This window comes from Drosophila kikkawai, chromosome 3L, assembly GCF_030179895.1.
Source record: "Drosophila kikkawai strain 14028-0561.14 chromosome 3L, DkikHiC1v2, whole genome shotgun sequence".
NCBI classification, from domain to species: domain Eukaryota; kingdom Metazoa; phylum Arthropoda; class Insecta; order Diptera; family Drosophilidae; genus Drosophila; species Drosophila kikkawai.
Genome location: NC_091730.1, coordinates 31,567,397 through 31,595,188, shown reverse-complemented (window position 1 = coordinate 31,595,188; position 27,792 = coordinate 31,567,397). Strand labels below are relative to the sequence as shown.

Sequence of the window (27,792 nt, the reverse complement as noted above, 5' to 3'; positions counted from 1 at the left end):
CTTTTTTGTGGAGAGGAATGATAAATGATTCCTTCCAAATAAGGGGAAATTCTGAGGTTTCTAAAGATAAGGTAAACAATTTCAGAAGGGGATTGCACAAAGCTCCGGCACAATACCTGAGCACGCAGCCTAGTGTTCCATCGGGACCCGGTGAGTAAACTGGTTTTACACGATGAAGATCCGAACTAAGGGAGCTTTCGGTTAAAATAGGACTGAGAATTAGGTTCGACTTGGGCTTCATTTGTATATTTAATTTATTTAGTCTCCCTTGCTCTATCCTGAGCTTCTCCTAATTAAATATACATATGTACATACATACATAATCGTCTGCAAGTTGTAGTAGCCAGCCAGCTAGTCGGTTCTCCCTTGTCTTTCTATGTCCGCCAGACTAGGATCGTCGGTTGCCCGTCAGGGCTCCCTGGCCTGTGTTCACCGGGTTAAGGGTAACCTAGTGTATAAGGAGATTCGGTTTCGTGCACTTCTAGCATTGCTCTTTGCTAAGCTCGTCGGATTGTCGTGGGTTTTCCTCATCTTCCCTATATACACACTGCACTACGCAAAAGAAAAGTTTTAAGTGCACTAACTGTAATCTACAGTTCAAAACAACAAAGGATATATTCGGATTCTGGTATACGCGGACGGACCAGTAAGCTAATCAAGAGAACACCAGGAGTAGGGGTTTATTATTATATTATAATTCTAATTCACATTGCGGCAGCATCAAGATCGATCCACGAAAACTAATTCAAATTACTCCAACATATTGGAAAAAGGTTCAATCAATCAAAACAAAGAATCGCATAAATTCATTCATATTGGCCAAATGCCCAAAACAATAACAAAGCGTTATCAAATCGCATCATCTTATCGTCTACAAAATCTTATTCGCTCCTAAAATTCTTATTGTTGCTTACGATGTATTTAACTCCTAAAATTTACTTTAATCGAATCGTAAAAATATTTAAATGTCATTCGACTGATTATATGGCGTGTCGTTATTTAAATGCACACACAAAAAATAAAATATATTCATAAAGTCAGAAATCAATATGTTTTTTATGAGGAGAGATCTCACTTACTCACAATTCCGTTTGAAGCAGGTTCGGTGGGCCCATCGAAGACGCTGTGCTAGATTTAATCAAGAAATGTTGTTAACTTCTGACAAATATTATTTTTGTGTTGCTCAAACGACCCTAAATTTACATTACTTGAATACAAAAAGTATATTGTATACGCAATTATCAAGAATTAAAATCCAAAAATTCAGCACATTGGCTCTAAATCCCTAAACAAAGAAAATGATCTGCAGCACACGTCAACGTTGATTGGCTGCAGCTCTGCACATGGCGATGCCTCCTTGCGGCATTCTCCTCCAGTTCTCCTGATCAATTTACCGCATACGAAGGGTTTGGCGTCTTCGCATGCCAGACGAAAGGTATGTTCTCCTTATTTCATCCCGCTCTTGGATATGGTGCCGCATGTGGCACGTGCGCGTAAAGTGTAGGCTAGCGTCGCCTCACATTCGTCTCCTTCTCCTAATTACGGCAGCAAAATCAACGGTCAACCGATCGTCGTTGCTTCTGCAGGAGCTTGTAGCTCCTCCTCCTCCTCCTCGCGTTCCTTAGGGTAGCCTAACCCGCATGGGTACTCCGACACCACGCCTGGGATGGATTGGCTGATTGGGAACGGCAGGTCGGATTAAGGTTAAATCCGAACCTCCATGTGGCACACGGTTGTCGCGGCCGAAGTGTCTCTCAAAATTTGAGGTTAAGTCCGATTGGTGTTGGGCGTGCTCACGCGCAGGTCGATTCCAACCTCAAAACGTGGCAATCAACACGCGGCACGTCCAAAAGAATACGGTGGTTGTCGCACTGATCTTGGCCAGCAGCCTCCAAAACGGTCCACCAGCCGGTGACCAACACCCGAGAACTGGCGTAATGCTGCCGCTCTGGCGCTGAAGTTGCCGGCCGACGTATCTTCCGTCTCTTTGCCTTTTCATTTGCACTTTTCACGGAAATATTTACCCCTTGTGCTGGTTTCGTTTCTACGAAACTCCTTCTGCACTGGTGAACTCCTTTTCCTTGGCCAGAAAACACTTTAAAATTTTCGGCCACGCGGTTGAAAATTTTCCACTATTATTACTACGATCAGCAGCGGTTTGCATGCGAACGTTATCAGTGCCAAAAATGAAATGAGCGAGAACTCTGACTCGAGAAGTTAGCTGTACGCAATTGCAGCGTTGCCAAACTTCACCTAACGGAGTGCTTCCAGTCGCTCTTCGCCTTTTCCGTCTTCACACGCATTCGGTGCACACGAGAAAGGGTTAGCGCTATGCAGGTAGGCTGTATGCGAGAGCAGGCCAGATAAGCTTCTATCGATGCTCTCCGCTATACTCTACGTTTTGCTTGTGAGCATATGCGAATTCAAAGGTGATTTGCATTTTCGCAATGTTTACAAATTAATTTCCTTATTTCTCATATATTTTATTTTCGGTTTGCGACTGGCCACCACAAAGTCGACGCTCCAATATTTGGCAATTTTTTCCGCCTCTCGTTATCTCCGCTATTTTGCACTTGCATATGGCAAGTGCACAAATAGACACACACACGTATTGGTTCCAAAACACAGCACCGGTCAATCACATAAGTCCAGATAAATAGAATAATTTGTAAATTATTTTATATTAAAATTCCAACTAACGAATTAAGTTAGAAATCCAAGTGCGCTTCCGTATCAGCATTAGTGTGACCGTATATTATTCGCTGCTGACCGGAATTATTAAATTAAATTGCATATTTCCGTTTTAAATTCCAAAGGAGAAAATAGAATTTTCCACAAAAGTAATTATTATAGCAAAAATAATTATTACGAGTCTGATTGGTTCCTAAATTCCCAATCAAACTTCGACCCACAAATTTTAATATATATTTACATTATATTTTTGTAAAAAAAAAAAAATATCCAAAATGACTTCAACTATTTTGAACAAATTTACTTTGATTTCTGACGGTCTGAGGCACTTCGACTCTAGAGTCTGCAATCCAGCAGCACCCACTCCATCCAAATACACCTGCCAAATTCATCTCGACCAAGTCCGAGCGCTATGGGATAAGGTCGAGACAGAGTACGAAGCTTGTTCAGAGCTAATTTCAGTTGGCTTCGAGGGCGCTGCAGACACCTTGCCTACCCTTAAGGCAAAATACGACGACACCTATTTCATTTATGAACGGTGTGCCGCCAAGTTCATGGAACAGATCGATACGATATCTGCTAAAGCAGCTCAAGTCCAATGCCCTACGCCCCAAAATTCCTTTCCGTCTGGCTGTCGGCTTCCTCCGTGCGAAACGGAAGTTTTCTCAGGCGATTATCTTCGCTGGCCGACTTTCCGAGACCTTTTCACAGCGGTCTATATCGACAATCCTACGCTGACCCCTGTAGAAAAGCTGTTTTATTTAAATGCCAAGACGAGTGGTGAAGCTCATTCCATAGTTTCAAATTCGCCACTGACCAACGACGGTTTCCACTCAGCATGGAACAACCTATCTGAGCGTTTCGAAAATAAACGCGCGTTGGTAAACAGCCAACTGAAGAAATTGTTGAACATTCAGTCCATTGAACGTGAGTCCTCGGCAGCCTTGAAGGAGCTGCAGAATACAATTCAAAATTGCCTCACATCCCTAGCTCTGTCCGGCCTTCCTACGGATAATTGGGATTGTCTATTGGTTTATTTGTGCTCCACAAAGCTTCCAAAGCTGACGCTTTCCTTATGGGAGCAATCCTTAACAAATAAAACCGAAATTCCGACGTGGCTAGAACTTGATTCTTTTCTTACTGAGCGCCATAGAACTCTGGAAGCTATAAATTCTATCCAACCTGCTACGATACGCCTCAGTCCGTCCAAACCGACAAAATCCATAGTGGCACCGCGATTTTTCCCATATCCAAAAGATGCGATTTGTGTTCTGCAGAGAACCATCCAGTATGTAAATGTCCACGCTTCCTCCAGATGACGATAGAAAATCGAACTTCGTACATTGAGAAAAAGCAGTTGTGCTTAAATTGCTTTGCAAGCGGTCATCCACTCCGTAATTGCACAAGCGCCCACAGCTGTCACGGTCGGCATCACACATTGTTGCATCCAAGCAACACTTCATCCAGTGTTCCGAATCCTCGTGATGACGCACCACAAATTCCTGCACCCATCCAAAGAATTTCCTCGTTCTCCACACGAGTGACCACTTCTGCCGATTCCAATTACTGGGTTCTGTACGACGACAGCAAGAGCAGACGTTCCCGAGGTATTTTATCCTACCAATGCCGAGTCTGTCAAGGGAACCATCCTCTTCGGAAGTGCCACCGTTTTCTCCGGCTTGATGCGAAGAAACGGCTCCAGACAGTCATCGACAGGAAGTACTGCGTCAACTGCCTGGCCCACCACCATTCCGGAGGATCCTGTCGAAGTAGCGACCGATGCCAGTCGTGTGAACAGGATCACCACACCCTTCTACATGCCGACGAACGCTCAGCGTTATCCTACGCTTTCCAGAGCTAATACTTCCTGGTACTTTTGCTGCGTATCCTCGCAAGGGGGGGGAGAATGTCAGAATGTCGCGCAACAAACCGAAAGTCCTACGTGTTATTATTTATCGAGTGCATTTCAGAGTTAGAGCCGCCCCCCTCCAACAGCCGCCAACAACTATTTTGGGCATGCTTGTAGATTTGGCGCCACATTTTAAATTCCATATTTCCTCGCCAACTTTGTTTACATTTTCGTAGTGTTGGTAAAGTTTTCACTGTTAAGAAAAAGAATCTATCCACGGTTTGATTAGACTTAGATGAGTTTTATGGTGAATGCGCTTTGACGGTGTGTGGGAAGACCCTATAAGAAGAAGAAATCAGATTTGCACCGAAAAACTATCGCCTAACTATCGCCAAATTAACGGTCGTTAGATTTAGATGCGCTTTGATGCCGGTCCATTTGAGAAAATTAGGAACGGCAAAACCTTATGGACCGCTTTTTCAACGGAAGGTGGATGCGCTTTGACGGTGTGTGGGAAGACCCTATAACTAAAGAAATAATATAAAAAAAAAAATATATCGCAATTTCGATATTTGGGCAAAAAAATTCACGATATAAATATATCATTTTTAGAAAAAAATAAAAATATATATTTTTATCAACAACCCTAGTCTCAATTAATTAACACCTACGTGTTAGATTAGATTAGTTTGAAAATCGTAAGAAAGCAAGAAGAAATATTTTCGACCAGCCCAGCTAAATAAATATAAACTTACATTGATTCAAAATATTTTATTAGTATTCGCATAGTAGGTGTTATACAAATTATTGCTGAATTATTAATAGCATATTAATTTAATCAGTCTTCCTAAAAATATTTTGTATATTGTAATTTAAATTAATAATAATGTATACACAGTTTACCAAACACATGACCGTTCACTATAAAAATACATATATATGTTAAAACGAGTTAAGGTATTTTTGGTCTTGGTGTTAAGACTAGTTCAAAACATTTTGTCGGTAAAGCCACACTTGCTTTATTTATTTGAATTTTCGATAAATCTTCACTGTTAACATTATAATTTTTAATAATGTTTGCCAGCAAAATAAAACCAAATCCTTTAACCAAATTTTGCCCAATACACGTGCGTTTACCTATACTAAAAGGTAAAAAATTAGGAACATTTTTTTTTAACTGATATACATATCTTTCAGAGGAATTATTATTAATATATTGTGAGTTCTGAATTATATCGATAAAGTTATTACATTTGGTGTGTTCTTTTTCTCTGTCAAACTCAATACCTGGGTCTGAAATTCGGAATACGTCGGAGATTCGTCCGTTTTCGTTTAAGTTTTTAGTTTTACCCAAGGCACGTTTATAAATTTTTTCTAAAAAACGTTCAGGATGAAATTGTTCAGGGTGTTTCCAGTTGTTTTTGCTTTTATTTAGAATATAGTTATTTATAAAAATAATAGTACCTTTAGTAACGCCATATCCTGCAATTACCGTGTCTTCCATAGCAACATGAGGAACAATAGGAGACGATGAATATCGTAATACCTCTAAAATAGTTGCCATTGTATAAGGCATTGAATTCATATCATGCAGACAAATATTTCTCGATTCGTTATTTGAAATTCTATCTATTTCTAGTTTAATTTCATTGCCAATTTTTGGGTGTTTAGCTATATAGGCGAGTGCTAACATAACCAAATTCCCGACAGCTGAATGACCCCCAATAAAATCTTCTAGCATAAAAATAATTGTATTGCGAGTTACGTGGTTGTCTTCTTTTATACTTTTTAGTAAAGCATCAGTGAAATCTTGGTCTGGCTCTTCAATATTAATATTTATTTCTCGTTGATTAATAATTCTTTCTAAAATAAATGTTCTTATTGTAGTAGACCAGTGCTCAATATTCCTTATATGACTTTTATAAAATGGCAAAAGCCACGGTACAAAATCTAAAGAATACCCTTGGTTAATTTCCCAAAAAATATCATCAAAATAACCTGTAATTTTCTGGAAGTCCTTATCATCGTAATCAAATCGAACTGAACACATGTATTTACAAAACATATTGGCACTTGCTCTAAGAATTAACGGTTTTATATTGCAGGGTTTTCCCAATATAACTTTGTTTAGATGGTTCATTAAATAGTTGACTTCAATACATCCAATGACAGACATTTTTGAAAAGTACGAGGATGCTTCTCGGGGGGAACAGTGACGTCGGGCTAAATTTCTTCGCTTTTGTTGTAATTGTGACCAGTCACAGAGCGCGAGTGCTAGAAAATAGAACAATTTTTAGATACATATAAGTAAGAAAATAAAAAAATATATTTGTAATAACAGATTTTGTTTTGACGACGGAAATCAACAAGGACGGGAAAGTCAAAGTCTAGAAATAAAGAAAATCCGCTGTAACATGTGTTATATCGGCCATACTCAATATAAAAAAACCGTGTGAAAAAAGGAAGAAGAAGAACTTTTTGCCTCGTCGATTTTGCGGGTACTCTGACGACGAAAATTATACCTGCGAAATTTGAATGGCGTTGCCAGATTAAGAGAGTAAATAGCTGATAACGTGATATAACATTATTTCAATTTATTTATTTACTTATTCCCAGAGACATTCGACCTTCATCGAGTGCAGACGAGTCTACGGACGACCGCTACGCGGGGTTTATTCTAGTAGTGTTTTTTTATGGTGAAAAAGTAAATTCGGAAGTAAACTACGTACTGATAGTTAGGCCAAGCCCTACAGTACGTAGGACATTCGGACACTAGTGCGTGAGACGTGTTTTTGAGCTGAAAAGTTTATTTATATGGTGCTACGCGTAACAAGCTCAAAATAATGAGCGGCGATCAAAAGAATGAGCGTAGAAGCTCTGTAAACCAAAGTAACGGTTGTTTCACTTACTGCTCAACTTGCGATATCGAAGCAGAAAAATCGTCTACCAAGCCCAACCCGGCTTTACTGACAGCCAAGAGAGCGCGCTCTCGCTCATCCGCCCTACTCACTCCAGCTCCTACATCTTGGAGCTACCAATGCCAAAACCCACCATCACCGGCGTCGATGGAAGACGCACCAACAACAAGCAGTGCTGCAATTTCTGCAAACGCAGCAAAAGCAACAACAACTATGCCAACGACCAATATTGCGAAATTGGTGCCAACGGCCGCAGCGCCAAATCCAATGGTAACAAAAACCGTGAGCTCCGATAAGCAACAAGCGGTTCCGGCCATACAGACTGGCATGGATCGCTACATCCAAATTAAGCTTAAGCTCAGCCCACATAACACGGTTGGTAACAAACCTAAGATCATCCATGTCACCAAAAGCTACGACCCAACCAACAGATTTTCCCCGCTAGCAGCTGATGAGAATAACCAAGCAGAGCCGAAGCAGGAGACTCAAAAGCAGCCAAAGCCCCCACCTATTTATATTAGGGAGAAAAGTTCAAACGCCCTGGTCAACAAAATTGTTGCGTTGGTCGGGGACGAAAACTTTTATGATGTTCCGTTAATTAAAGGGAACATTTGCGAAACCAAAGTGCAAACCAAATCAAAAGAACACTTCCGGGCTGTGTCTAAATACCTGGAAGAATCAAAAAAGAACTTTTACACCTACCAACTAAATAGCAGCAAGGGACTGCAAGTAGTGCTAAAAGCAATTGAACCAGACGTCGCCCACTCTGAGATACTAGAAGCCTTGAAAGGCAAGGGTGTCTTTGCCAAGAATGTTAGAAACATTATCAACAAAAATAAAAAGCTGCAACCACTTTTCAAAGTCGAACTTGAGCCAGATAGCAAAACCCTAAAGAAGAATGAAGTTCACCCGATCTACAAGCCGCAGTTCCTACTGCACCGAAGAATCACAGTGGAAGAACCGCACAAACGCAACGGTCCTGTGCAATGCACAAATTGCCAGGAGTATGGACATAAAAGGAATTACTGCACCCTTCGGTCAGTCTGCGTAGTCTGTGGAGACTTCCACAATTCCGCACACTGCCCTGCGAACAAAGAAGACCCCAATACGAAAAAATGTGGAAACTGTGGAGGAAACCATACAGCTAACTACAGAGGCTGCATGGTCTACAAGGAGCTGAAGAGTCACATGCGACGAGCGACAGCTACACGCCAACAAAATACACAAAATGTGTATTATAATTCAAAAAGTAATCCAGATGTATTTTTTGCCAAAGCAGCCAGATCTTCTTTTGGTCCGCTAAATGCCCCCACGGGAATCTTCTACGCCGAAGCTCTACGAACTGGTATGCAAAATCCACTCCCCTCTAACTCAGTAAACGCTCAGCAGGCCCCAGGGCAGCCACAAAACAACCTGGAATCCATGATGGTGACCATGCAACAAAGTATCATGGAACTCATGTCATTTATGAAAACGACCATGCAAACGCTTGTCCAAAATCAGAATATGGTGATACAGCTGCTTGTACCACAACAGTCGAAATAATCAAGGTCCAATCTACGTATATCCACGTGGAATGCCAGGCGTCTCACGGCATAAACATGAACTAACACAATTTCTTAATGAAAACCACATCGACGCCATGCTACTGGTTGAAACGCACCTCACGAGCAGATACAACTTTCACATAAGAGGTTATATTTTCCACCGCACAGATCATCCAGATGGTAAAGCCCACGGCGGAACGGGCATCCTTATCAGAGAACGCATCAAACACAATTTTCACCAAAGGTTTGCAACAAATTATTTGCAAGCTATGTACGTCCATAAAAGTGCAGTCAGGTTACGGCAACCTTTGCATTGCTGCTGTCTACTGCCCACCTCGCTTTACCATCTCTGAAGGCCAATTCATGGATTTTTACCACTCTCTTGGAGATCGCTTCATAGCTGCAGGCGATTACAAGGCCAAGCATACGCATTGGGGATCCCGCCTCGTGACCCCCAAGGGAAGACAACTGTATGTCATCAATGTGAGAAATAAACTGGACTACGTTTCCCCCGGTAGCCAAACATATTGGCCAGCAGACCCCAGAAAGATACCTGATCTAATTGACTTTGCAGTGACAACAAACATCCCACGCAATTTAATAATCGCCAAGGCCCTTCCGGATCTATCTTCAAATCACACGTCGCTGTTGATAACTCTCCTTCAAAGCCCAGAAAGTACGGATCGCCCCTACAGGCTGACGTCGCACAGAACCAAATGGATTAAATACAAAAAGTATGTGAGTTCCCACATTGAGCTAGCCCCCCAGCTCAATACTGAAGCCGACATCGACTCCTTCACTACCGCTCTGGAATAGGTACTTGTGACTGCAGCTAGGATCTCAACACCACAACAGACGGATGTGCGACGGCCGTGGCAAACCAATAGATCGCCATGCTCAAAGCAACATCTAAATGAAGCCACACGCAAACTAAGCGGGGCCCTGAAGCAAGATGCCGAAAATGCACAATTAAGATATATTGAGAAACTCTCGCCAACCAGCACAAAGAATCCCTTATGGAGAGCTCACCCAAACTTAAGCTCTCCGACTAAAATCGTCTCCCCGATAAGAAAGTCATCTGGTTGCTGGGCCCGCAGCGACAAAGACAGAGCCGAAACTTTTGCCTCACATCTCCAGGGGATTTTCCAGCCGAACCCTGCTGCACATCCATTTGAACTACCGCAAACCCAAACTGAAACGGAATCTACTCCAGAATCATTTCGTCCGAACGAGATCACGAAGGTCAGGTCAGGGAACTGAAGCCGAAAAAGGCTCCCGGCGATGAGCTAATAACTTAAAAAATTATAATTGAACTTCCGAATTGTGCTATTGAGGTCATCTGTAAAATCTTCAATGGGATCATAAGTCTCGGCCATTACCCAACTAAATGGAAAAAATCTATAATTATAATGATACCGAAGCCCGGAAAAGACCACACGATTCCATCATCTTACCGACCAATAAGTCTACTATCATGCTTGTCCAAGTTATTTGAAAAATGCCTATTAAAGCACATAATTCCTTATCTGGGAGCTCACAACATCATCTCAGCTCATCAATTTGGCTTCAGAGAAAAGCATGAAACTATCGAGCAAGTTAACAGAATTACATCAGAAATTCGCACAGCCTTCGAGCATTGAGAATATTGCAGCGCGATATTTCTCGATGTTTCTCATGCACAAAATTAAAACACTTTTGCCGGTATACACGCATAAATTACTTAAGTCGTATCTCTACAACAGAGTCTACGCAGTGAGGTGCAACGCAACAACATCCGGCACCAACCCAGCTCGCCAACCACCTCAGAGAAGTGGCTATCTCACTGGCGTATTAAAATAAATGAACAAAAGTGTAAGCACATAACGTTCACTCTCAACAGACAAACATGCCCTCCGCTCTACCTGAACAGCACGCAGATCCCCGAAGTCAACGTGGTAACGTACCTGGGCGTCCACCTGGACAGACGCCTAACATGGCGAAGACACATTGAATGCAAGAAAATTCATCTAAAACTAAAAGCCAGCAGCCTCCACTGGCTCATAAACTCCCGATCGCCCCTGTGTCTGGACTACAAGGTCCTGCTCTACAACTCCACACTAAAGCCAATATGGACGTATGGCTCCCAGCTTTGGGGAAACGCGTGCAGCACCAATCTAGACATCATACAGCGCGCCCAATCAAAAATCCTGCGAACTATCACCGGGGCACCTTGGTATATTCGCAACGAAAACATCCACAGGGATCTCGGCAATCCTGCAGTTAAGAACGAAATAGAAAAACAAAAATTGTCCTACAAACAAAAACTCTCTGCCCATCCAAATCCTCTAGCAAGGGACTTAATACAGGTTTGCCGAAGAAGTCGTCTACTACGTGACGACCTTTCAACCCAGCCATAATTAGTCAGGGCCATTTACTCTGTACCAGTCAACATGACTGCTAGTTAGGTAATATTGTAAGATTTGATGCACTTATTGTTAGTCTCATAAATGAGAAGATTCAATAAATAGAGCAAGGGCTAAAAAATAATTTTCTTACACCCCTAATGGAGGAAAAGTTAAAGGAAAAAACAATACAACTTTTTTCCTTTAAGGGCTGTCAAGGCGAAGCCCATAATATGGAATTTAACCCAAAGGCAATTTTAATGCCATACTTATTAACAAATTTGTTTACAAACAGCTGTCCAGTGTGACCAAAGAAAAGCCTTAAACGACATAAAAGGTACATTTCATGGCGTTTAATGGTAAGGGACTCAGACGAAAATGCCAGCTCCTTAAAGTATTGTAAAGTGACGCTTGCAGCTTAAGATAGCAAAAATAATTAACTCTTGTTTCCCTCTATATGGTAAGGAACAGAGTATAAATTTCAAAAAGCAAAAAAATACAAAATAATCTTTTATGTTTTAGATATAGCAAGCGCCTTATAGTATTTTTAGCTAAAGGTTTTCTTAACACAATTAAAGGCGTGCTTGAGGCCAAACATCAGCCACTGTACAAAAACTATATAGTGCTAAATTAAAAAGTGCTCACTAACTGTGACTCAAGTCAAACATAGATGACAATAGCATCAAATAAAATCCAATACATTTGATTAAATTTAAAAGAAGAAAAAGCCATCCTTAACTAAAAAATAAGTACCAAAAATATATATATTTTTTATATATTTTTTTTGTTAAAAATGTATATTTGATTTAAACTAGCTTTGTGATACCGCTGAGGCAACTTATCTAATTACATATTGAAAATAAAAAACAAAAAGATAAAGTACTACCTATACAATATCCTAGATACATATTTACATACATATTCTGGTGTATAATGTGCATTATGTTATGCGTATTATGTTGTTTTTTTTTTTTTTCATATTCCTTTATTAACCACGCCGCAGTATTTGGTCCTCGTTGCAAAAGTCACGTTTGCGCATTTACTGCTGTTGACACCTATGTTCCATCCCTTGGTCCAGTTTTCTAAGGTGTCAATGTAACTCTGTAGAGCTGCTGTATGTATACAAGGGCTTCTTGTCAGCACTGCAGTGTCGGCAAACGTTGCAATGAGTGCGTCGTCTTCATCAATCCCTGCTATCGTGTTAGCGGTTGGCATATCTGCTGTGAATGGCGTGTAATGTATTGGGCCAAGCACGCTTCCTTGTGGGACGCCTGCGCACATTGGACGCCAAAAATAAAAAATCATTTATATAAAAAATCCTCGACGTCAACAACAAATACAAAAAGAAGTGTTGAAATTTGTGTCAATTTTCCTATTTATCAGCGTATGTAAACAGAGTGTATAAATAACAGAATGTAAGCGAGAGAACTTTTATGCATATGTTATTGTGAGTCGAGTCAAGAAAGCGAGCATGAACACATCGCCACGCAAAGTCGTGATCAATAAACTGCATTAATAATTTAAACTTGATACCGAAAACATCAGATAAGCTAAACATTTTTCTTTAAATTTATACTAGTGACGACGCGACTGGTCGTCACAGCTTTGTAAATTTTGTAGATAGAGTAGATCTTAGATAAAGCTTAGAATTAGGCGTAAAATTAAGCTAAACTCACACACACACCCACATAGGTACACAACATACCAGTTAACGTTGAGGTTGTGTTTCTGACCGCGCTCCGTCTGATAATCTTTTCTTCGGTCGGTGCCGGTGTGTATTTAGCCTGAAAAGTAGCCAAAAGTGTAGTGCGAGACTCCTTGTACCCTGGTACGTACCTGGTACTGCTCCTGGATCGGCCCCTGCAGTCTTCCCCGGTTGCCAAACCAACCTGGGCACTTGATCCACAGGAGGGACCCGAGGTAAGACGAGGGGGTGACTCTCGCCTCTCCTCCGCACAGGCGCCTTTCCGCTCTCACTTTTTACTTTCTTCCTCACACCTTCCACAAGTCGCTTTTGCCCGCGTTTTCTTTCCTAAACGTAAACACAGCTAATCGCTCTAGGAACCCAGTGTTGTTAAACGTCAGTGGAGGAGCTTCTTACAGCCGCGCTTAACAGCACAAGCATTTCCAATGTTGGAAAACGCGCGTTGCTAAGCTTTCCCGCCTTACTATCTTTAAATAAAAAACGTTGGCGCACATAAATTTGTTTACTTAATTTAATAAACAAAGCCTTTTTCCCTGAGGCCGTACACGGCTGCGCAGTCGGAGGCCTTCAGGAGGAGCAGTAAGGTCTCCCGATCGCCCATAGTGCGGGAACTCCTAGAAGATGGGCGGAGCCCTGGGTCAAGCTCTACGCCGCTCCCCAAGAGGACTCAGGATCCTGCGAGCCCGACCAGCTCGCATAGAACTACGCCGGCCAATAGAAGCGCGGCGTCAGAGGAGGCAGCCAGCCTGCAGGATCTCCAGGAGCTGGGGAAGCTGTTGCAGGAAGTCTCCACGAAGATGATGGATAAGACGACGCGCCACATTACCGTCTCCACGAGGGAGCTGTTTTCCAAAATGAAGGCGCTTCATGCGAGCATTCTTGCGGCGAGCAGAGCGGCAGCCGCGGGTGCCAAAGAAAGGCAGGAGAGCGAGGTCTGGACCAGTCTGTGCCCAAAATGCGCCCAGAGCACACGCAGCGCCGACAAGGAGCAGCAGACTACGACCGTCGGGAAGCAGGAGGCTACAGCCCAAAAAGAGCCCTGGCGTAGGCTTCGTCAGCCAAACTGGCCGGAACTACCCGCACCCGTGCGGTGCCCGCGGAGGCACACACCGCCATCCTCGAGAACCCCGCAAAGCCCACTGGTGAATGGAGGGTAGTCGCCAAGAAGCGGTAGGCAGCGCGCCATGGACGTCCCGATGCTGTCATCGTGCAAGCAAACGGCAAGTCTTACAGCGAGGTACTAGCCATGGTGACCAGGAGGGACGACAAGCAGTTGTGGGACCTGTGTCTTCAAGGTTCGGCGCACCAACAACGGCAACCTGCTCCTAGAGGTGGCCAAAGGGAGTGTTGAGAGCGCCGAGGACATGAAGGAGAGCATCGAGAGGGAGCTCGGTGATTCCGCGACTGTGCGTGCGTCGACGGAGGACACGAAATTGCTGGTTATGGAGGTACGGAACATCGACTCTATCACCTCGAAGAAGGAGGTCTGCGCCGTTATTGCCGGCCAATTTTACCTCGAGGCAGAACGGGTGAGAGTCCGGAGCATGCGCCGTGGCCGCTCAGAGACGCAGCTTGCGGTGGTCAGCCTGCCCGTCCTACTGGGCAAGGCAGTCCTGCAGCGTGGAGAGGTGCGAATCGGATGGTCAACCTGGGGGATCCGTGAAAGATCCGGCCCACCGAGGTGTTTCAGGTGCCTGGAAACCGGGCACATTGCGATCCACTGCAAAAACCCGGTGGAGAGGGGTGCCTGCTGCATCAAATGCAGAGAGTCGGGACACAAGGCAGCAGTGTTGCCGTTTTAGCCTTTTTCCGGACAGATCTGTCCGGTTTTCAGCTGCCTCAGCCGGAAAAAATTTAAAACATCCCCTAGCCTATTATCTGTCCTTTTTTTATTTTGGCCTGGCCTTTTTTATTCGCTTTGGATTTTTGCGTAAAGTGCTGGAAAGTAAGTAATAAGGACTCGGCTGGCAATAACCCATTTATGGAATCGGCAACATTTGCTCTAGAACTGCTGTCGCTGCCCTGGTCAAATGCTGAAGTACCCAAGCTACATTGGTAAAAACCAGTGTTGCCTTTTTCCGGACAGATCTGTCCGGTTTTCAGCCGCCTCAGCGGGAATACATTTAACATCCCCTAGCCTTTTATCTGTCCTTTTTTATTTTGGACTGGCTTTTTTTATCCGCTTTTTATTTTTGTGTAAAGTGCGGAAGCAACCAATCTAATGAAAATTAATGTTTAGAATCTTGTAATGATGACATTGACGATGTTCTAAACGAGTTGGCAAACAATAAAGAGTAATATTACATAAAATGTATGGAAAAAATATTTTGTCTTGTTTTTGTCCTTTTTCTGAAATTTTTGGCCTTTTCTATCCTTTTTTTATAATCAATCTAGCCTTTTTTTGTAACGAGGCAAGGAGACGATGCACCAGGCAGGCGGCATTAGCTGCCCAGCCTCGAACAGAGGGAAAGGGAACCGTATGCCTGCATGCAGTCAATTCCAATTAATTTGAATCACTGCAGAGCGGCGCAGGACCTGCTACTGCAGACGGTGAGCGAGGTAGCGGCGGACGTCGCTATACTTAGCGAACCATATAAGGCGAGGGAGGGAGAAGCATGGGCGAAGGACCGCTCCGGCACGGCGGCCCTTTGACTCTGTGGTGACGGACAGCGGCGGATGTCCAACATCCTGTCAGCCGATGGATTTGTGCGGGCGGAAGTCAGTGGCTTTTGCATTTAGTGCATTTGCATGTAGTCGGAGGACACCTGGGCCCTCGAGTGGGGATCTGTCTCCACTAACGCCAGGGGACGCGCGGTGCTGGAGGCATTTGCCTCGACGGACGTGGTCCTCCTCAACGACGGGGTGAGGCACACGTTTGCTAGAGCAGGAGCCGCCTCAATAATAGACCTGACGTTTGTGAGCAGCACAATTTCCCACAACGCTAGCTGGAGAGTCAGCGACGCCTACACCGGGAGCGATTCTATGCTCAGTGGGTGCACCGGAGAGGAACACCAGCACGCTGCCGCGGCCCAGAAAAGCCTACCGGCCGGGCACGCTGTGCACTCAGGCATTCGCTAACGCGCTGGACGACATGTCGGCCGATGCGCTGGGTGAAGCGAACGACTCGGCAAACCAGATAGTAGCAGCCCTGGAGCATGCCTGCGATCAGAGCATGCGGCAGAGAGGGACATGCCGGAGGAACCAACGTTCTGGTAGAGGGACGAGATAGCTGATCTCCGGTCCAAGTGCCTTCATGCTCGGAGGCAAATGACCCGGCCACGTGGCTCCTCACGACTGGTCGAGTGCAGCGAAGCCTACAAATCGGCTAGGAGGGCTCTAAAATTGGCCATAAGGGAGGCAAAAAGAGAGAATGCTTTCTGTGGCTCTGCGACGAGGCGGTAAACGACCCCTGGGGCGGTGTCAACAGATTGCTGGTCAAAGTGCTGAAAGCAGGCAGCACGGCTCCTTCGGACCCAGAAGCCCTGGATTCCATAGTGCAGGCGCTGTATCCGAGGGGAGCCCCGGTGGTGATGACGCAGCCCAGCGCGGAGCGCCACCGCAACGGCGACTGTGAGGTCTCCGAGGACGAGGTGATTTGGACGGGAATGAGCGTACGCCCCAAGAAGGCGCCTGGGCCGGACGCCGTACCTAAGAGGGCCCTGAAGCTGGCTATCGCGCTTCACCCAAAGGAGTTCGCGACCCTATACGCCAGATGCCTCCAGGAGGGTACATTTCCGGAGAGATGAAACAGGCAAAAGCTCTTGCTGCTGGCTAAGCCGGGCAAACCGCCTGGGGAGCCTTTGTCCTAAAGGCCCATCTGCCTTACCGACACCACTGGCAAGGTGTTCGAGAAGGTGATAGCAGCAAGGCTGAATGCCGCCATCGAGAGGGCAGGGGGCCTCTCTCCTAGCCAGTTTGGCTTTCGGAAGGGGAGGTGAACGCTCGACGCGATCGAGATGGTGATGGAGATAGCGGAAACGGCAATCGCGGGAACAATGTGGAAAGGCGGCTGCAAAAATTACTGCCTAGTGGTAACGCTGGACGTAAGGAACGCCTTTAACACCGCCGACTGGAACCGGACACTGGGGTCCCTTGCTGCCCTGAACATCCGAGGGTACGTACTGGATATGGCGAGGAGCTACTTCAGCGAGAGGGTGCTTATTGTGGACACGGACGTGGGTTCCAGAGTATACGAAGTCTCAGTCGGAGTCCCTCAGGGCTCCGTGTTGGGACCCCTGCTCTGGAATACCCTTTACGATGGGGTTCTACGACTCCCGATGCCCAGCGACACCACTATCGTAGGCTTCGCCAACGATGTAACGGTGGTGATAGTTGCTAAGGAGCGCACGGCTGCAGAAGAAAAGGCGAATGCTGCGATCAAGGCGATCGTAACGTGGCATTCGAGCGCTGGTCAGGAGCCAGCGGCGCACAAGACTAAGGCGGTCCTTATTTCGAGCCGGAAAAAAGTGGAAACGTCCGAGATCCAGGTTGGCGGAGCCGTGATCCAGTCGCAGAGGGCAGTAAAGTACCCTGGTGTTCTCCTAGACACTAGGCTATGCTTCAAGGAGCACCTTCAGTACGCCCAGAAGAAGGCCAGTGGAACAGCAGGAGGACTCGCCCGGATGCTGCTAAACACCCGAGGACCCAAGCAGAACACCAGAAGGCAGCTGGTAAGCATTGTCACCTCCCAACTGCTGTATGCGGCGCCGGAGTGGGCTGAGGTGGCAAACAAGAAGTCCTTCATGCGGGGAGTCGAGCCAACTTATAGACTCTGTGCCATCCGAGCGGCCAGCGCCTCTCGTACGATTTTGGACGACGCGGTGCTGGTGCTAGCCGGCTTAGTCCCACTGAAGGAGCTGGTCCGCGAGAAGGCGGACATTCGCGCTGCGTTGCACAGTCAGCAAGGACCCGACAGAGCCACGACTGCCGAGCTGAAAAGCGGGGCCAGGGCAAGGAGCTATGGCAACTGGCAGGCCAGGTGGGATGCCTCGCCTAAGGTACGATGGACGCATAGGCTCATCCCCAACATCGATGCCTAGATGGAGCGGAAGCATGGGGAGGTAGATTTTTACCTACCCCAGGTGCTGAGCGGGCATGGCTGCTACTGCAGCAACTTGAAAAGGATGGATGCCCGGAGTGTGGATCCGGGATAATCGAGGATGCGGGACACGTCTTCTTCGAATGTCGCCGATTCAACGAGGAGAGGGACGAGCTGGAGGCGGTAGCGGGGTCAGCGATCAGGGTCGACACGCTGGTGCCGTTGATGCTTTCGGACCAAAGGACGTGGGACGCGGTGGCGGAATTCTCGGCTAAGCTGATGAAATCCCTCAGGTCGCTGGAAAGAAGGAGGAATGAGCAGACTGACTGTGTGGCCTTCCATTGTGCGAAGCATTGCTTTGCGGCCGTACCGCAAAATGCGGGCTCTTTGCCTCGTTAATGTCTATTGTCTATGTTGTATAGTATTGTTAAGTGTAGTTAATAATAATAAACGAATATATATAAAAAAAAAACTCACACACACACAGAGAATTGTGTTCTTAGTTACAGTGACTAGTCGTATTTCTCCGACCTCCAGAATAAAATCAGTGCAGTCAGCCAGGAAAACCCAGTAAAGTGGCATTACGGCATAGTGAGACACCTTGTGTGAGGTACGCACCAGAATCGGTCCCGGCAGGCTACCCTGGCTCCCCGAATCTAGGTCACTTGGGATCGCCAAAGGAACTCAAGGGCGAGGGGGGGAGTCCCTTCCGTCCAACGAGCGCACCTATTTCCCGCGAAGCCGCACACTCTCTCTCATTGGAATAGTTTAGTTTCCACAAACCACATTCTTCCCCTGGCATTTTTTCTCCCGGCGAAACACAACAAGATCAGCTGATCACTTGGCGTCGGTAGCAGCACCACTAACAGATCTCCTAAAGCCAAGACAAAAGTTTGCGATGACACCCGAAGGGAGGCAGGCGTTTGAAGATTTGAAGACAAGGCTATGTTCAGCACCTGTTCTCCGTAGTCCAGATTTTGCTAAACCGTTTTTTGTTCAGTGTGACGCTAGCAAAACGGGAGTCGGAGAGGTTTTGGTTCAAAAAACTGCTGATGGTGATGAGTTCCCAATTGCGTTCGTCTCGAAAAAGTTAAATAAAGTCCAACGTAACTATTCAGTGACAGAGTAGGAATGTTTGGAGGCAATCGTGTGCATCAATCGGTTTAGGGCATATATAGAATGCCACGAATTCGCGATCATTACGGATAATGCGTATCATGCGATCTTTTCTCGTTCTCCCGGGATAATGCATCATCAGCCTGATGACGCAAACAGACCTGCATTCTCGTCTGGCTCGATGGACTCTGAAGCTGCAAGGATTTAATTTCAAGATCGAGCAACCGTTAAAACCGAACCATCTTGGAACACGGACGTGTTTACTTTTACTCCGCATTAAATCCATTTTATAAATCGAAATAATCGACAAAATCTCATAACTTTGCTTTTTTCCTGCAAAACAAACATAGTTCTGCAGCGATTATATCGAAGTAAACAATAATTTGCACTATTTACATTGTTTTTTTAACAACTAAAAAGCTTGTTAAACGCTGTGCATTTTGTTATTGTCGTGCGAATCGAACATAGAACATTTACATCGAACCGTAGCAAACCGCTTGTGCACTCGCCTACACATAAACACATACACAAAACATACAACACAAAGCGCGCGCACAAAACACTCAAAACAACAACACAATGAGTTCGATGGCAAAGCGATCCAGGAAGGAGACTCAGCTCGACCAGGACGGATCCCGGCCCTCAGATGCCCAGTTGCTGCAAAAATTCGATCTGAAATTCGCTGACATAAAGGAGAGTTTGACTGGCTTCCTGGAGAAGAAACTTCAACCGGTGACCGAGAAATACGACCAGCTATGCCAGCTGGTGGCCAAACTGGAGAACGAGGTGAGAGAGATGGGCGCGTTGAAGCAGCGGGTCTCGGAGCTGGAGAAGAAGCTAGCGGATACCCAAAGCGATAAACGCGTCGAGGCGCTCGAGGCCAGGCTAGTGGCAACTTGCAATGCGCAGGCAGAGGCAGAAATCGCATGCGACTTGGGCTGGCATGGAGTCCCACAAACGGATGGGGAGAACCTGAGGGCACTTTTCCACGCACTCTGCTTCTCACTTGAGCTAACTCCTCCGCCCAAAATACGAAATATTTTTCGCGTGCGACCAAAACAACCCGCACATTCTATAGTTGATCCGATCATAATTATAAAATTGGACCACGTGAGCGATAAAGCGATGCTCTTACGAGCAGTGGCTACATTCCGGCGAAATAATAAAACACAACTGAGCTTAAAGCTCATAGGCCTAGACTCGCCAACGTTTATCTACATAAACGAGCAGCTGACGAAACCAAAATACGAGATATTCAAACGAGCAATGCATCTCAAACGAATAAGGCGCTTATCAGCTGTTTTCACTCGGCGAGGGGAGATATACGTAAAGGAACGAGTAGGTGCAGAGGACAACATAACATAACAACATAAATCAAAATAGTCAAAATCAGGGACTGTAACGGTTATAATTAAAAAAGCAAAAAATTACCAAATAAAAGTTATTTCACAATTTTTATATAAAAATTACGCAATAACTTTTATTTTCAATTTTTATTATATAAATTGAAAAATAAAAATTATTCGATAACTTTTATTTTAAAAATTGAAAATAAAGATTGAATCTATATATCTTTTGATCCGTAGAAGCCAGATCCAATATATATATATATATATATATATACATATTTATTATATACCATCTGAAAGGTATTGATGTGTAGATCATATATATACATATATATTGGATCTGGCTTCTACGGATCAAAAGATATATAGATTCAATCTTTATTTTCAATTTTTAAAATAAAAGTTATCGAATAATTCTTATTTTTCAATTTATATAATAAAAATTGAAAATAAAAGTTATTGCGTAATTTTTATACAAAAATTGAAAAAAAACATTTATCTTGTTTTTGAATTCGCCATGAAAATTTAACTTATGACAATTTTTTCAAATTTTTTTGGAGACTGTTTTGGGCTTCAATTTTTTTAAACTCATAATAATTATTTACGGTCCCTGGTCAAAATAGCCGCGCGTTACTGCGCATTCTTGGAAAGCAGAGATCTGGTATAAAAATCTGTCATATAAATGCTCAAAGCCTGACTAAAAAATTGAAGAATTTAGGTATCTCTTTATGGACTCAGAAATAGATGTTATATGTATATCTGAAACATGGTTTGTCCCGAATATTTGTGATGTCTTAGTTGAATGTGACGGCTTTAACTTGTATCGTTCTGATCGTGAAAGTCATGGTGGAGGGGTTGCAATGTATGTGAACAAAAAATTGAAGTCCAAATTTGTATGTAAACATCCTGCTTGTAGTTCTGTGGAATATTTATTTGTAGAAATCAAATATAAGTTACAACAGACTGCAAAAATGCTGATTGGGTGTGCCTATCGGCCTAATTTTCGGACCAACTATGATAACATTACAAGTATCCTAGCTGATTTGTCAACAAAATATGCAGATGTAATTCTTGCAGGTGACTTTAATAGTGATTTAATAAGAGAATCACATCTTACAAATAATATGGAGTCGCTAGGGTTAAATGTAGTAAACACTACTTCCCCTACGCATTTTTGCAACACTCTGTGACGCTTGTACGCGCACAATATATCTTAATAGGAGGAAATATAACAAAATAGGAGCAATTAGCGACATAAGGAAATGGATCTGCGACATAATGAATATAATTTGAATTAAATGCGCGCGCGCGCCACTGATTGCGAGCGGAGGGTCACACTAGACCGAACGACCGGCCACACTATTCGGGCAAATCCCGCACAGGACTCTGGCCACACTGAAGCCTCGCCAGGGCCTATATAAAGAGGACCACGGCCCTGGAGTAAGCACTTAGCAGCCGACTGCGATTGGGTCGAGTTAACCTCCCTAGTAGTTAGCAGCGAAGTCACTTTTTGGGTCAGCAGAGATCCTAACTACAATTTATAAATAGGAACCTTATTTATAAATTGTAGTTAGGATCTCTGCTGACTTGCGAGTCCAATCTCTGACGACTTTCGAGTCCAAAACACTGCCGACTTTCGAGTCCAATTGTCTCTGCTGACTTTCGAGTCCAAAACACTGCCGACTTTCGAGTCCGATTCTCTCTGCTGACTTGCGAGTCCAAAATACTGCCGACTTCAGAGTCCGATTCTCTCTGCTGACTTGCGAGTCCAAAATACTGCCGACTTCCGAGTCCAATTCTCTCTGCTGACTTTCGAGTCCGAATCTGCAGACTTTCCAGTCCAAACGTCTATCCTGACTTTCGAGTCCGAGTCTGCAGACTTTCGAGTCCAAACGTCTTCGAGCTGACTTTCGAGTCCGAATCTGCAGACTTTCGAGTCCAAACGTCTTCGAGCTGACTTTCGAGTCCGAATCTGCAGACTTTCGAGTCCGAACTTCTCCGAGCTGACTTTCGAGTCCAACAAACGGCGCTGAGCTGACTGTCGAGTCCGACAACTACTGGGTTCGGTTGACTTTCGAGTCCGAACGCATTCTCTCGTGGACGACTTTCGAGTCCGAACGCATTCGCTATTGGGTGGCTTTCAAGGCCCATACCCTGGCGGGACTATCGGCATTCCCCTATCGGACAGCCGCACTCGGGACGAGAAGGACGAATCGGAACTACGGCGTACCCCATAATCGAGATCCGGCATGAAATTATTGAAAATTGTACCTTTTAAGTAAATAAACATTAAGTTACATTTACGGCATAATCCTCTAGCGTTCTACTCTGGGACGGGTTCGGAATCTCTTACAGCAACCACGCCTGAACCAAATAAATATATCTGCACAGACCCTGGACGTCCCGCTGACTACCCGTGGACGAGAGGACGTTACAACTCGCAGCTCATTACTAGATGTGTTCTTTGTGACTAATACTGACAAAGTAGCTTTATATGACCAGCTAATCGTCCCGTCTTTTTCGAAACATGACCTCATCTTTCTGACATACGCAATTGACCTTCTATATCATGACAATACCATAGTCTTTAGGGACTTTAGAAATATAAATTATGAACATTTAAATGAAACCTTTCAAAAAGTGGAAGAGGTATAGGACATCACATGAATATAGGAAATTTAGTTTGTTGAGACAATCTGTAACTAAGCTCATTGACATTGCTAAAAGCAGCTACTATTCCCGTAAATTTGAAAGAACATCTTCTACTCAAGAAACATGGAAAACAATAAAAAGTTTGGGAATAGGAAAGTCCAAAGGGAGGGTGGAACAGGACATAGATGTGAAAGAACTAAATAAACAATTTATAAAATGCTCAGTACCTGAAGTCCTTCACAATCAATACTTACAACTTGCACCTGAAATCGTCTGTGATAATAGGTTTAGGTTTGTGACTGTTAATCAATGTGATATTCTACAGACTATACTTGACATTAAGAGTGATGCGACTGGACTTGACGACATTATCCGAAATTTATCAAAATTTTGTTACCTAGGATTCTGCCTTATTTAACTCATATATTAAATAAAGCATTAACAACCTCGACTTTTCCTGACTGCTGGAAAACGGCAAAGATTATTCCGATTCCAAAATCAAATACTGACTACAGACCTATATCGATCCTGCCGTACCTTTCTAAAATATTAGAAAATATAATGGCAAAACAAATAAATAAATTTCTCACTGACAATGAAATGCTAAATAATAATCAGTCTGGATTTAGGAAAGGTCGAAGCTGTACTACAGCTATATTAAAGATTACTGACGACATAAGGAAACAAATGGACGATAACAATGTCACATTTTTAGTTTTACTGGACTATAGCAAGGCTTTTGACACTGTAAACCATAATATTCTATGTTCAAAGTTACGTTATTTTTCAAAAACTTCTGTTAAGCTTGTGTCTTCGTACTTAAATAATCGTCGTCAATCAGTGGTTCTATCTAATGTATCGTCGGAATTTGGAAATGTCACTCGTGGTGTCCCCCAAGGTTCAGTACTTGGTCCACTGTTGTTTACACTGTATGCTAATGACCTACCATCTGTGTTGTCAGAATGTAATGTGCATCTGTATGCCGATGATGTCCAAATGTATGTGAGTCGTCCTTTAAATAGAATAAGTGAATGTATTGTTGTATGTATTCGTGAACTTGCTCGAGTAAATGAATGGGCAATCAAAAATGGACTAGGCATTAACCCAAATAAATCTAAGTGTCCGTAATAAGCAGCAAAAAAATAAAGCTAGACAATATCGAACCTCTTCATATTAATAACAGTCCATTAGAGTATGTCGAAAAAGCCGTAAATCTTGGATTCACATTCAACAGGACTCTTACATGGAACGATCACATTGCAAAGGCAATAGGAAAAGTATTTGGAATGCTGAGAGCATTGTTTGTGACTAAGGGTTGCCTGCCTATAAATGTTCGTATGTTAGTAGCAAAAACATGTTTAGTTCCGTGTTTATTTTATGGTTTAGAAGTTTTTTCAAATTGTGACTCGATTAGCCAAAATAAAATAAAAATAGTATATAATAGCATCGCAAAATATATATTTAATTTGGCACGAATGGAACATGTGTCGGGTTATGCCTATAAAATTTTTGACGTAGAACTTAGCGGATGGATAAAGATGAGAATATTGACAATTCTTCACAAATTAATATATAAGAAAGAACCAGCTTACCTAATTGAAAAATTAACATTTACTGCGTCTAGAAGACTAAACAATCTAATTTGTATAAGGCCCAGATCCCTGACATCCGAAAGACAATTTTTTATTAATGCTATTAGATTATGGAATCAGCTACCCAACAACATTAAAAATATTAGCAATGCTACGCAATTCCAGGAAAAGGTACTCTCACAGTTTAAATAAGTCCCATAAATTAAATTAAATTACAGCGACTTAGGAATAGGATTAGGATTAAGTTAAATTAACTACAAAATATACTAAATAATCATAATAATTATAAACTTTAAATTGTTAGATTAAGAATATCATATGCACAAATTTTGTTTAGGTTTAAGCTTTATGACAGAATGTATTGTAACCCTTCGTGACTAGCGCTCTAATTTATAAGTTTTAAAGTTAGCTTGTGATGTCTGTAAAATGACCAAAACCCCGAATACGGTACAGAGACCTCCTATAGGTGTGCCCCCATAGTCGGAGCGTTGCTTTCAACGGCTATACATAGATTTTTTGGGTCCATATCCGCGTTCTAAAAGTGGTAACATCGGCATCTTCATCGTTCTGGACCATTTCTCTAAATTTGTGTTCTTGAAAGCTGTTAAGAAGTTGACGGCGGAGATAGTCATTAAATATCTGCAGCAGGACCTGTTTCATACTTTTGGGATACCGGAAACGATAATTTCGATAATTTCTCCGAGAACACAAAGTCAGGCAAATGCATCAGAGCGAGTGAACAGATCGGTCATAGCGGCTATCCGTTCTTATGTCAGGCCCGATCAGAAGAATTGGGATGAAGAGCTGAGTAGCATTTTTTGTGCCTTAAGAACGTCGGGGCATTCCACTTTAGGGACGACCCCCTATTACATGGTTTTCGGCCAGCATTTTGTGGGAGCAGGCTTGACCTATAAGCTGTTAAGAGCTTTGGGTTTGTTAGAGGATCGCTCACAGACTTTTCCTAAAGAGGATTCCTTGGAGTTGATACGAAGTAAGGCTAGAGAAATCATGAAAAAGCAAAATGAGAAAAATGAGCGGCTTTACAATCTTCGGTCCAGAGAAGAGTCTTACGTAGGATAAGAGGTTTTTCGCAGGAACATTAAACAAAGCAACAAGCGGGATACAACGCCAAATTAGGTCCGATGTATTTGAAAGCGAGGGTACGGAAAAAAGTTGGAAATGCTTATTATGAGTAGGAGGATCTACAGGGCCAATTTGTAGGGAGATACCATGCCAAGGATATGAGGCAATAAGTTAGCTGCTCCAAGCTGTGTTTCATCAGCCTTGGGAGTATCGCCCCCAAGTCTGATCTTGTGCGGGGGGCTTTTGTAGCGGAACTAGAAGGGGGCGCGAGTTCTGAAGGTTTCGGAGTGAAAGAGGCAAAAGTGGCTTTTGTCATTTCTCTGGATAAGCGGTCCAAAGAAAGCCGAAGCGGGCACGAAGGGGATCAAACGGCGATCGCCCAGCGAATTTCGCTCTTTTCCAATTTTTGCGGTTTCAGAGGAAAGTCCTAATTTCTCTAGCCCATATAAAGAAGGAAGGAAAATTTAAAAAAAAAGTTAACCAGCGCTGAATCCGAGTCCAGGGTAAGCGAGGGGAAAAGTGATATTCTTTGGCTGCCAGCTAATTCTTGTGTTTAGGTTTGGCGCTTAACTGCGGATTTTTTTGGCGAGACCTTTGGCCAATTTTTTTGGTTTAGATGCTGGTGGATTGGCGTCCCTCATCTAACTGTGCATAGGCCGCTGCAGCGAAGACAAATTTTTTGTCTTTGAGGTTTATTTTTCTCCATACATATGTGCCATCGTCGGAACATTGGGCCCAAGATTCGCGCAGGCATAACGCTTTAGAGGAGAGTAAAAAAAAAAAAAAAACAAACATAATTCCCTTATGCTCAGCATAAAATTTCAGTCTGCTCTCGGATTTGCTAGAGTCGGATCGCCGCGTTCGTGAGCTGGTCAATGGTGCCACCGTCAACCCCGAGTTCCGCGGGAAAAGCCAGGGCATTGGAGTGCCTAAGATCGTCGAGAAAAACCCAGCCAGAAAAGGCTTAAATCATGCAAATTTAGTGTTAGTTATTTTTATAGTTTTTTTGTGAGATTCAAAAAGGTTATGTGCGTCGGCAAAGAGCAATAGAAAAATTCCGTTTTATGCTCACTTAGTTGTTGTTTTTTTATGTGAGGAAAAGAACAGAACAAGTGCATAGGAGAACCAATTGGCGTACAGTGGGCCCAATGACTTTTTCCTTGCGAATATTTTCTAACTCCACAAGTTGGCGGCAACATCACGGAAGCGCTTTCGTCGGTGGATTCCCCCATCAGAAATGTTCGAGTGAGTGAAACACAAGGTTAAAAATTTATTTGCGATTCCAAGAAAAGTATTTAAAAAGTAAATTCTCGCGTTTGCATTTTTGGGTTATTTGCCCCACTGTCCCGCATTAATTTATGCTCCGAATGCATTTCAAGTGCAAGGCCAAGGCGAGTATATGCCTGGGTTCTTTTTGTTTTTTTTTTTTTTGTCTCATATTATATGCATCCAACTGGAGAGCGCATAACAAAAGCTTACGCTATCGACGGAATTATTTTTGATTTTTTTTTTTTGCCACCAATGTTTACATAATTTTTTTGCTGCCGGTCGCAAGTTCAATTTAAAATTATCCAATTTGGCATTAATTTATTTAGATATTTCGATTGTAGGTTAAGGAATAATTCTCTAGTTTATACGATTATTTTATTTATTTGCATGTATTTTTGTTTTATGTCATTTAGCTTTACTGATGTTTCTAGTACTTAAATATACTTTTATAATGTTCTAATCGTCTCGTTTATTGCCTTCACGTGGGATGACTCCCCTGTAGAGACCCAGCGGCAGCCAGAAGGGGCCATTCGATCAAAAAAATATATTTACAGGGTACGAATGGCCAAGGTAGGGCGTGCATTTAGTTCCTCGAAAACATC

At 43.5% G+C, this 27,792-nt stretch overlaps 1 protein-coding gene across 1 annotated transcript in view; it reads right to left on the bottom strand.

The window, feature by feature from the left end:
- Positions 1-388: 388 nt before the first annotated feature.
- The window catches only part of spok (spookier), a 129,958-nt gene continuing 102,554 nt past the window's right edge, over positions 389-27,792 (bottom strand). Inside the window, exons 3-4 of the mRNA XM_070285510.1 lie at positions 5,792-6,814; positions 389-423 (exon numbers count right to left, since the gene is read on the bottom strand). Coding sequence (XP_070141611.1) covers positions 389-423; positions 5,792-6,814 — 1,058 coding nt within the window. The remainder of the gene's footprint in view (positions 424-5,791; positions 6,815-27,792) is intronic.